Genomic DNA, 16,126 nt, shown 5'->3' with positions numbered 1-16,126 from the left:
TTCCTCCAAACAAAAGCTCAGCCCCCGGCGCCTCGAACGTGCTCGCGACGGCGCGGTGGGCGGCCCGGCGCCCCCGACGTGGGCGCTGCGCGCTCAGGGCGCCGAGAGTAGGGTGGGGGACTGTCCCTGCTCTCCACTCCCACCCCGCGGGCCTAAGATGCCGCCTGGCCTCCCGGTCCTTCTCCTTCCTTTGCCACCCTCGGACCCGGGCTGGCAGCGGACCCGCTAACGACAGTTTGGGGGCTGGGTGGGGTAGGGGCTACGTCCCCTTCCCCCTGACCGGGGGAGGGGGGGGTGTGGGAGGGGAGTTGCCGCTTCCGCCCCAGAGCTGGGTTGAGGCCAGGAGGCTGTCGTCCCCCTCCCCCAGCCCTGTGTCCAGCCGCGCCGTGCTGTCTCCCCCACCCGCCACCCCACCCCGTTCCCTAAGGGCTGTTGTGATTGCGGGACTCGATGTGACTGCTCGGGGCTGGGGGGAGGGGGTAACCCCTCCTCCCCACCCCCGCCCAGGAGTGACCCAGACGCCGCGCCGACCTCCTTCCTGCACCTCGCCAGCCCCGCAGCCGCGGGAGGACGGGGCGCGGCTTCCCGAGAGCCGGGCTCGGCTCGCCCGGCGGCGGCAGCTGCTGCGCCCTGGGGGCGGGGAGCGGGCGCTGGGGGGCCTGGAGCGGAGCGGCGGCGGGAGCCCCGGCCTGGCAGCGCGGCTTCAAGTTTCCACCGGCGCGTGGTTGTGCAACCGCCAGAGGAGCGGGAGCCGCGGGCGCCTCGGAAAACAAGCCGAGCCCATAAACAAAGCCACGTGGGCTCGGGCGGGGGGGCCGGGCCAGGAGCAGGCGGCTCTTCCGGCAACAAAGGGCCGGAGCCAGCGGCCCGGGATAAATACTGCGGCCGCGCTGGCCGCGCAGCACTCCCGCCCGCCCCGCGCGCCCTGCGACCCTCCCCAGCGCCGCGCCCTCTGCGAGCACAGGACCCGGCTCCGCAGCCCCGAGCCCTCCACCCGCTTCCCTGCAGCCGCGCCCTCGCCGGCCCCGGCCCCCGGAGCACCCGCCTGGGGCGACAGTTCCCCGAGGCCGTCCAGCCGGTACGGTCCATCAGTCCGCCGAGTCCGTCGCGTCGTCCCCGGTGCCATGCCATTCCTCGGGCAGGACTGGCGGTCCCCCGGGCAGAGCTGGGTGAAGACGGCCGACGGCTGGAAGCGCTTCCTGGATGAGAAGAGCGGCAGCTTCGTGAGCGACCTCAGCAGGTGAGTGGATCCGCCACCACCTTCCAGCCCAGCGGAACAGACCTGGGCTGATTTGGGGGTCGCGAGGCGGGTGAATGGTGGGGCAGGCCGGACTGGGACAGAGTGAGGAGGGAGCCCCGGGCCGGGAGGTGGGGTGGAGGGTGGAATGGGCGGGGGTTGGGGGGAGTCGACCCCTTTCTGAAGAGGTCGCCAGAGCACGGGATTTGGGGAATTTGGTTTCTCTTGTTCAAGGTCAGCGTCTCCGAGTGGGCACAACTCTTTACAGAACCCCGGTCCCTCTGAGAATCTGACGACAATCGCGGATTTTGTCCGCAAACGTTCAAACTTAAGCACACAACTTCAGGGGACCCCTGTCTTAAGGACACCAGCCGCGGGGGCGCGGGCGAGTGGGCTGCGCACCTTTCACCGCTGGGGCGGTGGGGCTTGGGGCACCCAAGCGAGGTGGGCACAAGTCGGGTGACGCGATGGGACCTGGGACCAGCGCCCCCAGGCTCTTCCCACGCACAGGCGACCGCAGAGTGGGCAGGGAGGATGAGTAACCAGGAGGGGCGGCCAGATGGTCCCTGGGGCACCGGCGCTTGCGGGGCGACGTGAGGAACCGGGGTAAAGACTTGCGGCTGCAGAGCTGCGGAGGAGGGAAGGGAGGCGGGACTGAAACCCACAAGACTTCTGCTTCTGAGAGGACGAAGCATTTGCACCTGTTTCCTCGGTGGCCCTTTCGGTCAGTTTCCTGGGGGAATAATTTCAAGTGACGGCTATCCACTGCAGAAAGCCCACCTGAGCTCTGTCAGTCTGGTGGAAAAGCCGAGTTACCCTCGATCGCGTGCTCTGCTTGGTTAATAACGCAGGAATGCTGTCTAATAAGTTAAGTGGTCTGGAATCTGTCAGTCCCGGATCTGAACAGTTGACTTCCAGATCCCCGCCATTTGGCACAGGTGAGGAGGGCAAAGAAAGTGGGTCCCCAGGGGACCAGTGCAGCCTAGCCATCCTTGGGTGCCTTTTCTCTCAGCCTTTGGTTGAAACCACTGGCACCAGAGCCCTTAAATTGGTTTTGGTGGAGGGGCGCCTGGGTGGCTCAGTGGGTTAAGCCGCTGCCTTCGGCTCAGGTCATGATCTCAGGGTCCTGGGATCGAGTCCCGCATCGGGCTCTCTGCTCAGCGGGGAGCCTGCTTCCCTCTCTCTCTCTGCCTGCCTCTCTGTCTACTTGTGATCTCTGTCTGTCAAATCAATAAATAAAAATCTTTAAAAAAAAAAAAAAATTTAAAAAAATTGGTTTTGGTGGAGAGTTCTGTATCTGGACGGGGTTCCCATTTACCGAGATTTACCAATGATTTTTTTTTTTTTCCTGAGCCCTTGGCACTCAATTTTAAGAAAACTATCAAGAAAGTATGGTTATTTTGATAGCTGGACCTCCAGACTGTCCCCCAACCCCACCCCAGGCCAAAGTGTCTGTGATTTGTGAAATGTTAAAACTCCTTAGTCTTCAATGAAAAAACAGAAAACCAGAAAGCATTTAATCCTGGGGGTCTTTCAGGAGAGATGAGAGCGTGTGTAACTCTTATGTTAAAGACACTTTGAGGCAGGTCCTGTGGAATTTGGGGAGCAAATAAGAAATCTTACTTATGGAAAATCAGATAATTTACTTAGAGCAAAATAAAAAGACCAATGGCTGTCACTGGACTCTTCCCTTTTAGGGATGCAAGTCACCAATGATGCCTAAATCATTCTCCCTAGACTAAAAGGTTCCTTCCTCCTCTTCCTAAGGAATGATCTGATAGTTCAGTACTTTATTTCTGTACAGCAGTTCTCAGTCTTTGTTGGGGGGGGTGGTGCATCAATGATCTGCTGAATGGTGTCCCCGTGGCTCCCCTTCTTGTAACTGTAGGTTGCAGACCCCTAGGCTCATTCAGCAGGAGAGGATTCAAACTCTAGAGCCTCTGGTTCCTATAAATAGTCACACTTTATCTGCTCCAGGAGATAAACTGCTGTCAATCCCCTTAGAAGCAAATAGTGTGCCTCTCTCAAGGTAGTATGGGAGACCTGAAGTTGGTTTCAACTTACCCAAGTTTAACTGAGGCTGGGATCAGGTAGCTTCACACCCCTCTGTCCCCTTCCTGAGCCTCCTTTCTTTCCTCCCATTGCCTGCCCTCTGAGCCAGAACTGTGGCACCACTGAAGTTATCACAAATGGTGATCAATACACAGGTCCCGACCCTCTGAGCTCTTAGATGAGTCAGAGTTTAGGAATCATTGGGTAGCTCCTAGCAAAGCAGCCGCTGTTTGTTTGTGGAGTACTTTTTTTTTCCTTCACCAATTGTAAACAATCCCTTCCCTACTTAGCCTGAGACGTCTGCCAACTTGTTAAAAGCAGTTGGCCTTCTGAGACCTAAGTTTGTAGTCTCAAATATCCCCACTGTTTTTAGCCTTGGTGATGTTTCTCTGTGATGTAAGGTTTGGGCTGAACGCCTGCCTACACAGGTGAAGTTGAATGCCTCTCCTGTTAGAAAACAAAAGGCAGACCCTTTCGAAAGGGGGAGGAACGGGTAATAAAACAGAGAACTACAGAGGCAGGGTACACTTCTCTAGTTCCAAGTAACCATCCCGTGAGCTGCCTGAAGGAGAGTCAGGAACAAAGCGCGCCTTTGGTGTGTTCTGACCTGGGGATAAAGCACACCGTGTCTGCACCACACACCTTCTCTGACTCTGCTGGCCGTTGTCTCTGTGTTCCAAGCCCCGTCCCTCTCCAACAGCACAACAGTACTAAGTCCATGACAGCTAGGAGCCCCTTCTCACCAACAACCCCCTTGCTTCCCCCATCCCCAGGAGGAGTCAACTCAGTGGTGTGTGAGAGCTTCAGGCCACACTTCTCCAAGTCTCCAGTTCTGCACTAAAAACTCCCGTGTTGCTTTCCAGGATAGCTGAGGCTGAACCAGGAAGCAGGAAGTTTACCTTGGTACCCTGGATGAGTAGTGCAGGAGATAAAAATAATAGTTCAGATTTTTATGAGGGCTTACTGTGTGCCGGGAAGCCACTGGTCTGTGAGCTTCGTATATTAAGCTGTTTGTTTTACCAGAACAATCTGGCTGCTAGCCAAGGGAGTTTGACCATTTGGGTATGTAGGGGAGCAAATTAGCATAGAAATCTCACAGGCCTTACTCTACAACTAAGCCCTTTGGGGCAGGCACAGCTTTCTTAGATGGTCTGTTAATGCAAACAAAATGAGAAATAGGCCTCTTTGTTCCCTTTCCTCCCTTTTTATCTCCTCTGCCCAAATGGTCTTAATTTTGAAATCTTTCCACCTTTTCTAAAGTTGTTTTTCGGTATCTTGGTTATGTGCCTGTTGACAGTATAGGGCTGGGAGAGGTCTTTTTTTCTTATTCTAGGCCTGTGTCTATAAAAATCAAGATTAGTAAAAACCGACCACAAAATAGCAACTTTAGTGGATATTATTGAATTTAATGAAGAAAGTAGACTCTTTAAATAGTTTTGCTTAAAAAAAAAAAAATTAAATGTCATGGTTCCTAAATGGTGGTGGCTTTTCTTGTTAAAATTTTCAGTTGTAATTTTCCATTGGCTTTGCATTTCCTTGAAATGGATGAAATTGAACTTTCAAAATAGCCTCTAACTGAATAAATTATTGCTTGACAGAAAACCTGTAAGCAGGCAACACAAATGAATCTCCTAGCCCTTCCTTCTAGGACCTACCTCTGGAGTCCAAAACCTAAAAACTAAGAGAAAAGTGCAGGCTTTGTCTTTGGTTGAAGTTTATCTACATACAACAGTGGGAGAGCATCCTCAATGATGTCAAATTCTTCTTAAACTTAACTTTGAAAATGAGTCACTTGGGCTTAAAGCAGATTATTGTCATTTCAATAAGGAAGGCGGGTGCTCAAATTCCTTTGAGTAATGTTCTCAATTAGAAGAGAGTAAGAGAAACTATAAATATTTAAAATTTCTGGAGAATGGCCACAGTCTATGGTCCAGGCTCTGAAAACTTTCTGCTAAATCTCAAATGTGTGATTAAGAGAATAAGGCTGATTTATTTTATGGTTCTCTACAGGTGGAATTTAGGCTCCCAGTTTTTGTTCAGAGTGCAGAAGTATGTTTTCTTTAAAAATAAGCCTTCATGTGGCCTTTTTACACACAAAAGGCTCTCCCTTTGCTTTCTAAAGCTGTTCTCAGCTTTGGTATATCCTGGACCAGTCAAGTGACCTTCCCTCTGTTTCCCTTCTTCTCAACTTTGATAGAAATTTCTTGTTGGCTTTAATGACTCACTGTGAAACCTAAAAATATCCTCTTTCGCCTGAATGAAAAGAAGAAGGCTGTAGCTCATAGGAAACCCAGTAAATGGTATTAAACATGACCTTTATAGGGCAGATTAACAAATGATTATTTGGCTCAGGTCATGATCTCAGGGTCCTGGGATCAAGCCCCTCATTGGGCTCTCTACTCAGCAGGGAGTCTTCTCCCCCCCACCCCCAACCTCTGCCTGCCTCTCTGCCTACTTGTGATGTCTGTCTGTCAAATAAACAAATAAAATCTTTTTTAAAAAAATGATTATCCATCAAGCTCCTCCCCATGGGCCCAGAATATTGTTGGTGATATCCCATGTAAGCATTTATGTAGCAAGATACTTACAGAAGTGCTACCTGAGAGATTGATTTCAGCGACAGGATACTGGAAATTAGTTTAAACCCTCTTTTCTCTTTTACTATTTCTATAACGTCCGTGGAATGGAGAAGTGCAGGGGTGCCTCCTTTTACCCAATAGCCATATGTCAGAAGATTTAAAGCAAATCCCCTTTTAAATTCAGCAGAGGGACTCTGAAAATTAAAGGACTCTGATATATTGGTGATAGAAGAAAAAGGCCCTAATTTATGTTTACCAGTGGGCATTAGAAATCCTGCCTCTCGCATCCATACCCATGGGGTTTGGAAGAGCTACTCACTATTCCTCAGTATTTCTCTGGCATCCCTTCTGCAGAAACTCTTCAGAGACGCACTGCAAAGTTACATGGTTGTACTAGCCTAGAACTCAGCCTCCTGATGGAAATATGCACCTGACCCCAGGGGAACTTGTGTGTCCTTCAGTGACCTGTGATGGGGACAGTTCTGTCTTTTCAGCCCTTAGAAACTTAGGAGCTGTGAATTCAGCTGGTTTCATTTAGGACCCAAGGTCTTCACCCCATAGCATGATGCCTAATGTTAGTCACATTAGCACTGTATACAAAACATCGCCTAGAAATGGAGGGTGTAAGTCCGATTTTGGCAAATGTGATCATGTTTCAGAGGCATGACAGAAGCATGCTCGTTAAAAGCCGCTTGGGCACACTTTCAATGGGTGGATTGTATGGTATGCGAATTATATCTCCATAAAGCTGTTTTTTTAGAAAGCCGCTTAGGGTGGGTGCTTTTGCAAAATGAAGGCATTGTGGACTACAGTGATACCAGTAATCCTCCCTCGCCCTCCCCCCCGCTGCAGTCATCATTTTTGCTTAAAGTAATATTGTAGTGCCCGGCATTGCCCTTGGTTAAAGGGTACAGGGCTGTGTGTCGGACACAATGGCAGGCACTGTTGGAAATTCAAAAGACGCAGAAGCCCCCATCCCTGCCTTCACAGAGACGCGAGAATATTTCACCCCCAAAGAGGGAGGTCTGTGCCTGCACAGAGTTCTTTTAATGGGGGTTTATTGTTTTGTTGGAGAAGATGTATGTTTGTGTTTTATAACCCAGCGAGTTATTTATAGAAACAGTGCTTACTAGAGGATCGCTATCCCAGCTCATCCCCTCCTCTGTCATTCCTAGTTACTGCAACAAGGAAGTCTACAACAAGGAGAATCTTTTCAACAGCCTGAACTATGATGTTGCAGCCAAGAAGAGAAAGAAGGACATGCTGAATAGCAAAACCAAAACTCAGTGTAAGCCATTTGCTTTGAACTTGGAAGAAGGCTGTTTGAAGATCGCTAAGATGGGTTCTTTGTTGGGGAGAAAGAAAATCAGACCCCAAATGTGAGACATCTGCTTTAATGTTGACGGTGACATTGACAGAGGTCCTTGGGATCTCTGCAGTCAGAAAGCCGGCTGTGCATGTTACAAGCAAGATTGTGTTCCTTATAGACTTGTTTATAAGTCAGCGGGTAGTCGTGGTGTTTTTCTCCTGCTGGTCACTTACATCCGACGTAGTTAATTTAGTTACGATACAGGGATAGGGCCAGCTGAATCCGTTCCAGCATGTGCTTTTATTTGACACTGAGCTTTGAGGCTTTGGATATAGATCTGTTTCTCCCTCTTTCCTTGCATAAATCCCATTACGCTTCAAAATGCCGTACATAAGAGTATAAAGTTCTATTAATAAGCGGGAATTACAGCTCTTCGGTTTAAGCCACCTGGACAACATGATTTCCTCATGTTATCTGCTTTATTTCCACTTTTTATGGCCTTGCCTAAGCTGTAGGCTTGGCATTTAAAACAAACTTGTCTTTGGATATTCAGTTTTGTTTTTTTTTTTCCCCAATTTGGAGCTTTGGTCCTCTAAGTCCGATGATCCAAGATGTACAGTGCTTTAGACCAAGTGGGCTGTAACACCAGTACACGTCTGCTGCAGAAATCGGGCATTTGCATCTCTTAGATTGTCCGTAGAGTCTGTCTTTTTTGTCAAAATGTTTGACACATTGGATATGTGAAAAAGAAACAGGTTTAAAATTTGGGGCATGCTGCAAATTTTAAAGCTGGGGGGGTTTGTTTTTAATTTTTTTTAAGTTTTTATTTATTTATTTATTTATTGCCTCTATAGATTTCCACCAAGAAAAATGGATCTATGTTCACAAAGGAAGTACTAAAGAGGTGAGCATCCGTCCGTTTGTTAAAGAGTATGCGTGGCTTTCGGCCTCTCCCAACAGGGTAGAGAGGGGAAGCTGGGCAAGAATATTACTTCAGGTCACGGCCGTTGTCCTGGGTGCCGGTGATGATGGCTGGCAGCCCGCCACCTAGCCGACCATCAGAGTTTAGGTCTCCAGAGAGAGTGAGAAGCAAAAGTCGCTAAGTAGACTCCCTAATCACTCGGTGAGATTATGTAAAATGCTTTATAAAGATTAATATACCCATCTCAAATGTATTGTTATAAAGCCCTGGCCTTTCCCCCAGAAAAGTGCCTCTCTTTTGTTCTGAGATCTTTTCGGACTCCAACTTTGTTAAGGTTTAGCCCTGGAAGGGCCCATTGCCAAACACGGCAGAAGTTTTTAACAAGAGTGTGCAGGGGAGAAGACACAGTAAATAAGTACATTCGCATGACACTTTATAAAACCCTCTTATGTGTATTTTCTCTCTGCACGGTCATCTGCTCCAATACCTAGGATACAACACAGTCTGGTAGAATGATAGAATCTCTCTGTGTCAGGGACCTTGGTGAAATCTACATCCCTGCCTGTTTGAGGCCCTGCTGGGGGTGGTGGGGGAAGCATGGACCTACCCATGACCACCCAGATACTGGGAGCAAAGCTGGGACGGAGTCAGGGCTCTCTGCTCCCAGTTCCTTGTGCGTTCACAGGTAAAAGAGCAAAACTTCCTTTTGCTTCCTCATGAAGCCTTAAAAATGCTTGTGATGATCACAATGAGAAAAGCACTAAAGATCCGAGGCAGGGTAGCAGGCAGGCTGACCCTGGGAAGTGTAGTTCCCCTCCCAGGAGATGTTACAGTGACCCGCTAGCATCAGGTCACCCATCATACATCCAACTCCCAACCTTCCCTTGATAAGCAACTACTGATGATCTCCCCATTCAAGTCTGTGCAAGGGCTCAAATGGTACAAATCTTGAAGAGGGGTGTGTAACGCATGAGTCACTGGCTAAAGCAGCTGCTGGCTATACCCCACATCGCTGTGGCTTGCAGGGGATTCCCAGAAAGAGCTGCTCATGGCACAGGAAAGCCACAGGTGGCCATAGGTTACCTAAGACCAGCATCCAGCCTATCAGTAGAGTCCGGGGGGGGACTGTTCTGGAGAATGACCTCTGCACCCCCTGTTTTCACGTCCAGCGCCATGGATATTGCACTTTGGGAGAAGCTTTCAACAGGCTGGACTTCTCGACAGCCATTCTGGATTCCAGAAGGTTTAACTACGTCGTACGGGTAAGTCTCTGAAGGTTACAAGTGTCGGCTGAATTATCTTTTCGGGTTGTCTTGAGGTCGTTATCTGCCCCACCCCCTGCCCCTGCCCCAGCAAAATAGCTTCTTAGGACCCTGGGAATTTTGAGGAAAGCAGAAAACAAACTTGTCCACTCCCTTCTCTCCAGATGTACTTTAAGTCCTTGTGTGGGTCCCATTAGGGCATTCCTGAGATTGGCTGTGACAGACAGCAGTGGCCATAATGCTCATGGGAGCCACTCCCAGCCCCCACGGATAAATGGAGACACATTGCGGGCAGCAACAGGAGCCAGAGCAAATCCAGCAGAAAGCCACACCATGGCTTGTTTTAAAAACCTTCCTTCCTCGGGTCGTTCCCACTGTCCTCCTCCTTGTCCTGCTTGAGCGGACTCTAGGTGACCCCAAGGCAGTCGTGGTTTAGGCTACAAAACCAGATGAGTTCAAACACCCCAATGCTTCCTACCCATGACTCCCTTCCACCCCGTGGGATGACATTCAGTCTCGTGCTCACCAAAGCTTGAAACTACCTGTTTGGGTCACTTGCTTTCCATTTGAAACCATATGTTTGGGCGGGGGAGGGGTTAATGAGTTTTAGCAACATATTAGTGTTACTCCATTAATGAATGGAGTAAAGCAAATGAGTCTACCCATGCCCCTCAAGTCTGTGATTCTTTTTAACTGGTTCATTGTTGTTGCTTCCCCCGTTCTTTGGTCTCTTGTGCGTTTCTGTCCGTGGTTCAACCAGGGAGGTCGCGGCTCAGATGTTTTAGGCTCAGAAGCAGGAGAGAATATGCTCACAAGGGGTGTTGATGTGTTGGGTTTTCATTCTTTCTCCTGGGTTGTTGTGCTGCTCTGTGCCGGGTCACGGAGTCCGATGACAGCCACGGCTCAGCCCGAGTGATGACATCAAGCCCCCTTTGAGGCCCGGGTCATTCACCTGTCATCTGGGCAGATACAGGCCTGGCTGTCCCAAGCGACCTGATACGCAGGCCTCCTTGGAGGTCAGAAGCTCTGAGCTGAGCCTGTGACCACTTGAGCAGATCTGTCTGCTCTCAGCTGAGCCCTTACTGCTGTCCAAAAGGGATGAACATGAGAGACCTTCTGGATGAAATGTCCGTGTCATTCAGTGTGACTCTGCCACTCCAGGGAGATCACTGTGGCCTGCAACCTGGCCCAGGCTGGCTGGAGAGAGGCCCAGCAAGAGCTGGAAACTCTGTTACTAAGAATATGAATAGTTTCCATGTTCTAGATGTCAGGGGAGGACACCCAGTTCTGATGTCTTAATTACAAACGGATCAGCAAAAACGGTCCAGTTTTAGATGGTTCTCCTTCCTACCTGTTTTTCCTTTCCCAAGAAATAAAGCAAAGGGACAAGACTACAATAGCCAAAATCTATTTCCGCATAATTCCGTACATTCACCTTTATCCTTCCATGAACCCTACGAAGTGGGGGGACTTTGCTGACCCGTTTAAACAAACGGAAGTACTGCAAGGTAAAATGACCTGCCCAAGGTCACGGAGCTGTGTAAGCAACAAAATTGGAATTGGAAACCTAGTCCATCTTAGAGTCCACACTCTCCGCTGTACAGTGGGTCATCTGCAAGCAGAGATGGCAAAGTACAATGGTCTGAGGTCAAGCTATTTCAGGCCCTACTTTCTGCCTATTTCAGCCTCCCTAAGCCTCCTCTGCCCCTTCGGTAAGGATTTACAACCACCTCGCAGGGTGGCTGGCCACTCAGTAATGTATTTTCTATGGAAATACCCTGCAAACCAGAACCTGTTATTCAGGGTCTGCTACAATATTTATTACTACCTACTAACCGAAATTATTAATTCTCCCTAATATGCCTTTTCAGGCCAGCTGATAAATGTTTTTCTCCTAAAAAAAAAAAAGGAAATCTTGCACTTGATAAAGACCCAGGATAGAGAGCTTATATCTCGTAGTATCTACTTGTAAACTATGAGCACTTTTCTGTAAATAATCTTTAAGTCAGAGAAACTGCTACATGCTTTCGGAGTTGTCAGGTTCAGCGGTAGTGGAAAAATGTTTCTATTTTGGAAAGAGCCATCTTTTTTTCCCCTTCACTGTTCGAGTCCTCTATAATTTGAGAAATAATGTTATTTTCATAAAGAGCTTAAAACATTTTAATGATAGGCACTGCATTTTGAGGGTTTTCTACTAAGGAACTCTATGCACATCTCATATATTCTTCTTATCCTTAAACCAACTTTGCAGAGTAGCTTGCCATTATGTCCCCACCCCGTCCCCACTCGCCCCGCATCGGACTACTTCTACCTAACGGCTTCCTAATACAGTACTACAGTGACTCCTTAGTTCCAGTGAATGACTGAACCAGCTTCAAAAGCCTTAAGGAAAAAAAAAAAAAAAAAAAAATTTAAATTTCTTTAAAGCCAAGTACATTTTTAAAAAATGGGTTGTGTTTATGCTGGCTGTCACCTTCAGAAACAGATCATGCAGAGGAAATAAAAGAGATGGCTAACACCCCTATTGCAAGATTTCATAATTTTTATCAGTAAATATGAAAATTTTATGGAATTTCTTAAATCAAAAATTTTAACAAACTGGAAAGGTTCTCATACAGCATCTGTACCCTATTTCCATAGGCTTCAGGTTCTACTCACTGTCTTTACCCTCTTCCCTACACACGCGTGATGGCTTAAATACAATTTTAACTGTGGGTTTTTTTTGTTTTTGGTTTTTTTTTTTTAAGATTTTATTTATTTATTTGACAGACAGAGATCACAAGTAGGCAGAGAGGCAGGCAGAGAGAGGAGGAAGCAGTCTCCTTGCCGAGCAGAGAGCCCGATGCGGGGCTCGATACCAGGACCCTGGGATCATGACCTGAGCTGAAGGCAGAGGCTTTAACCCACTGAGCCACCCAGGCGCCCCTTAACTGTGGGTTTTAAAGAGGATTTAAACCCTTTAGAGGCAACGACTTACCCATTTATGAAAGGTCGTTTTAAAAAATTGGTTTCCACCGTGCCTCAAGGCCAACACAGCTTGGAGCTGGCGAGGATTCCAGGGGCTGGGCTGGTGGCGGGCTTGGCACTTGGTCACCACGAGGAGGGGAGAGCTGGTTAACGCAGTCAGGGCACAGCGCGGCTAGTGGGGAAAATAGGTCTCCAGTAAACCGGGAGAGGGTTTTGGAGACCACACACCGACTCCTGGCTCTCTGAAGTGAGCCTGCGATGGCCCACTGGTTCTCATTTGAACTGGCTGTCCATTAGAATCACCTGCAAAGCCTGTTGGTCTACAGACGCCCACCTCTAAAGCATCCGATTTAATGAGCTGAAGGTGGTGCCCACACATTGCTTCTTAAATTTATCCTTCAAGTGATCCCTGTGTTTTCAGGTTTGAGAACCAGCTCAAAAAACTCCCGGGAGCCCAAATGCCATAGTTTGCACACAGTGTTTTCAAACAAGAGACAGGGAGGCACAAAAGAGGAGAGGATTTTAATGCTTTAATGCCAGGATGACCTCTGAACTGGTCTCCCAGCTCGCTTGGGCGCTCTCTCTCTCTCTCTCTCTCTCTTTTGGCTCTTGATGCCCCCTCCAGACCAGCAAGGTCCTGGAGAACACTGAGGGCCACTTCCTGACTGGAATGAGCTGACCCACAGGTGTTAGCAGATCAGAAAAGGATAAGCAAACGTTTGTAACCCCCCTCTCTAGCCCTCTGCAGCAAAAACGAACATCCCAAGCGAAACCCAGGCACATTCTTACTTCTTTTCTGCATTACCACCCTAAGATCATTTGAATGTTTCCAGCAAGTTACTGCATTCCTACCACCCCTAAAAGTCTCTTCCAAAAACATGTTTTAGTTTAAGTTGACTGGCGGTTTGGCCAACAAAAGGCTGAAATATGGCACTGTGACTCAAATTCAAACCCAATGCCTTAAATTAAGGGCATGCTGTTGCCAACCCCCTGGTGGGTCGTGATGTGCCTGACAAGCCCGGCCCCTTCACTGGGTTCCTCGGCTGCAGTGACCTTGGTTTAATTTGGCACTGCCCTAGACCCGGCACCTTCTTTGGGTGGAGGGTGGCCCCTGCCACCTGGGTCTTAAAACCAGGGGTTCTTTTTCCCCTGGGACAGAGAAGCTGGGATAGAGGGAAAGAGGCCTGTCACCCAGACACAGCAAAGTCAAAAGAACAGAGCCATTGTGAGCCTACTTGAAAGTGACTTGCAGAAATGATTGGGAATTAACATTTGAGGGCCCAAAGTGGGGATTAGGCTGCCAGTGCCACCAGAGAAAGTCTGTGTCTTAGAACTCCTGGGTTTCCCATTATATGTTAATTTAAAAAATAAAAAAAGAATTCCTGGCTTTCCATCATAATAAGCATTCAGGCTTTGCATAGCAGATCCTGCAATGTCTCGGTACCCACAAAAGTGGGGAACACTCACAGGCATGGGGGTATGCCCAGACAAGTGGGGAGGACCTGTGAAAATGAGAGGCATGGCCAGGAGCCCAGCATAGTGGTATTTTGGACCATGGACCCCAAACAATGTCAGCATGGACTCCCCATATATGTGTGTTCATAAATTCATCTGTGAATCACCTACCTATTAAAGGTGCTAATAATGCTATCTGCCCCGTCATGTTACCCAGAGAATTAAAACTTGATTTAAGTCCTTTCCAACAGTGCCTGGTACATGGTAAGAACTTGAGGAGAATCTCTTGTTGCCATTAATATCCTCATCTGTCGGGTCCTGATTACAGGCATTAGAAAACACACACATAGAAAGACAATAGAAATAAGAGAGATTAAAGATGAAATGGAGAGCTTGATGTTTTATGGTTTTTCTGCCTGCTTTCCTCTCCCATCCCACTTTGGAGACCGCAGGATCAAATTTTTTTCTTAAGGACTCTGAATCTAAACCTTATCCCACTAGGGGCCCAGAAATAGATTTTATACAAAAATTCAGTCTAGTTTCTAGGATAAGTCAGGGACTTACTATGTGGGGGGTGGGAGGATATCATAAATTGGACAGGTGAGCTGACTTTTGAATACCAATCAGCAGACTTTTCTCCCATTCAAGGAGGTAAGTTCCTGAGAGCATTCGGTGCTATACTCTAAGTGCTCCAGTTCAGGATAAAACAGGTATTTTTTTCCAGTGTCTGTAAGCTAGGACCGCAAGTCCCCTCAGGTCCACTGACAGAGGCTCTCCAAATAGCAAGGAGTTGGCAGCTCCCTCCTGCTAGATCCCCAGAGATCACAGGCTCCTCCAGGTGACCGCTTTCACGTTCCTACACAAGGATTTCTGGATGCAACACGTAACATTGACCTAGTGTTGCCAAAGCCACTTGAGAGTCAACGAGCACCTGGCCCCTGTTTGTCAGGAGCTTCTGGGCTACTCTGGGGGGACAAGGTTCCACCACTGAGATGCAAATGGGGTTTTGGTCCTGTGTAGGAGAGTGGACGAAGGGGATATTGGAGACAGCTTCTTGTAAGAGGTAGAACCTGAGACTGAAGAACCAGCCTCCTTCCCTATAGGATGGCCAGGACTCAGCGAGGTAGAGAGGCAAATGGCAGGCTTTGTGGCACAAGTGGCAGGAGCAGAAATCTGGAGATGGAAAAGAACGGGACTTGGCGGGGGGAAGTGCATATGGACCAGAGACCGAGGGCGATGTGACATCCGGCCTCGTGGAATTCCAGGGTGGAGGGGACGATGCTGGAGCAGACGGGAAGCCCAGTCTCAGCAGGAATATGGGGGCAAACAGAGCCGCTCCGACTGCTGCAACGGGGAGCAGGGCACCATTACAAGTTCAAAAATATCTGGGACGGGGGGCACCTGGGTGGCTCAGTGGGTTAAACCTCTGCCTTTGGTTCAGGTCATGATCTCAGGGTCCTGGGATCAAGCCCCGTATCGGGCTCTCTGCTCGGCGGGGAACCTGCTTCCTCCTCTCTCTCTGCCTGCCTCTCTGCCTGCTTGTGATCTCTGTCTGTCAAATAAATAAATAAAATCTTTAAAAAAAAAAATATCTGGGACGGATAGAAGACAGGCGAGTTTCTCTCCAGTGAGAATACAATTAATTTGTATAAACTTGGCCCTCCATCTTAGGATTTTAACGCCCTCAGTTAGAGAGATGTTTCCCTTGCAAATAATATTTACCCGATCTTGACGTGCCTGAAGATTATTCATGCCGCTGAAATGTTCCCTCTTCCAACCTGTCAGTGTTCAAGCTCAAAGTCAGGACAAAACTTTCCAGGTTTTTAATCTGTGTTGTCCACTGAATAAATAAGGGTCTTGAAAGGACAAGGCACTTGGTACAAGCAGAGGCAGCGCCTGACGTAACCAAGGGTTTCTTCCAGAAGACCAAAAGCTTCCTGGAGGCACCCAGCTTTGGTACGGAGCAGTGAGAACCGCAGGCTTCTGCATCTCTGGCCTACCTTTGATAGCCCGGAGGCATGCTTCTCCATCAGACCTACAGCTCAAACGTCAGGGCGCACTGTCCTAGGACATGGAAGAATTTAGAGATAAGTTCTGTTCTTAACCATGTTCTATGCAGGACAGAGGACGCACCAGCCTATGATTAACCTCCAGGTGGTTTTGTCTTAAGGGGGCAGGCCAGCTACTGCTTCTGTTCAGTGTCCCTCTAGATCTCGGCTGCTTGCCTCTCTGCGAGATGTCTGGGATATGTATGCACCATAAGTGAATTAACTCCTGAAATATCAGTCTGGGACCAGACCCTGTACGACTCCCAGCCTCACAGTCCAGACCATCTGCCATTGA

General features: G+C 48.7%; 1 protein-coding gene across 1 annotated transcript; it reads left to right on the top strand.

Annotated features, from left to right (window-relative positions):
* The first annotated feature begins 553 nt into the window (after nucleotides 1-553).
* On the top strand, nucleotides 554-9,373 carry LOC116862792 (F-box only protein 32-like). Its single transcript, XM_032850199.1, has 4 exons — nucleotides 554-1,240; nucleotides 7,044-7,156; nucleotides 8,032-8,081; nucleotides 9,269-9,373. Exons 1-4 carry the CDS (start codon nucleotides 1,125-1,127, stop codon nucleotides 9,371-9,373), a joined length of 384 nt encoding a protein of 127 aa, XP_032706090.1. The 5' UTR covers nucleotides 554-1,124.
* Nucleotides 9,374-16,126: the final 6,753 nt, after the last annotated feature.

This window comes from Lontra canadensis, unplaced genomic scaffold, assembly GCF_010015895.1.
Source record: "Lontra canadensis isolate GAN:19392208 unplaced genomic scaffold, GSC_riverotter_1.0 scaffold330, whole genome shotgun sequence".
NCBI classification, from domain to species: Eukaryota; Metazoa; Chordata; class Mammalia; order Carnivora; family Mustelidae; genus Lontra; species Lontra canadensis.
This window is presented reverse-complemented; position numbering and strand designations above follow the sequence as displayed.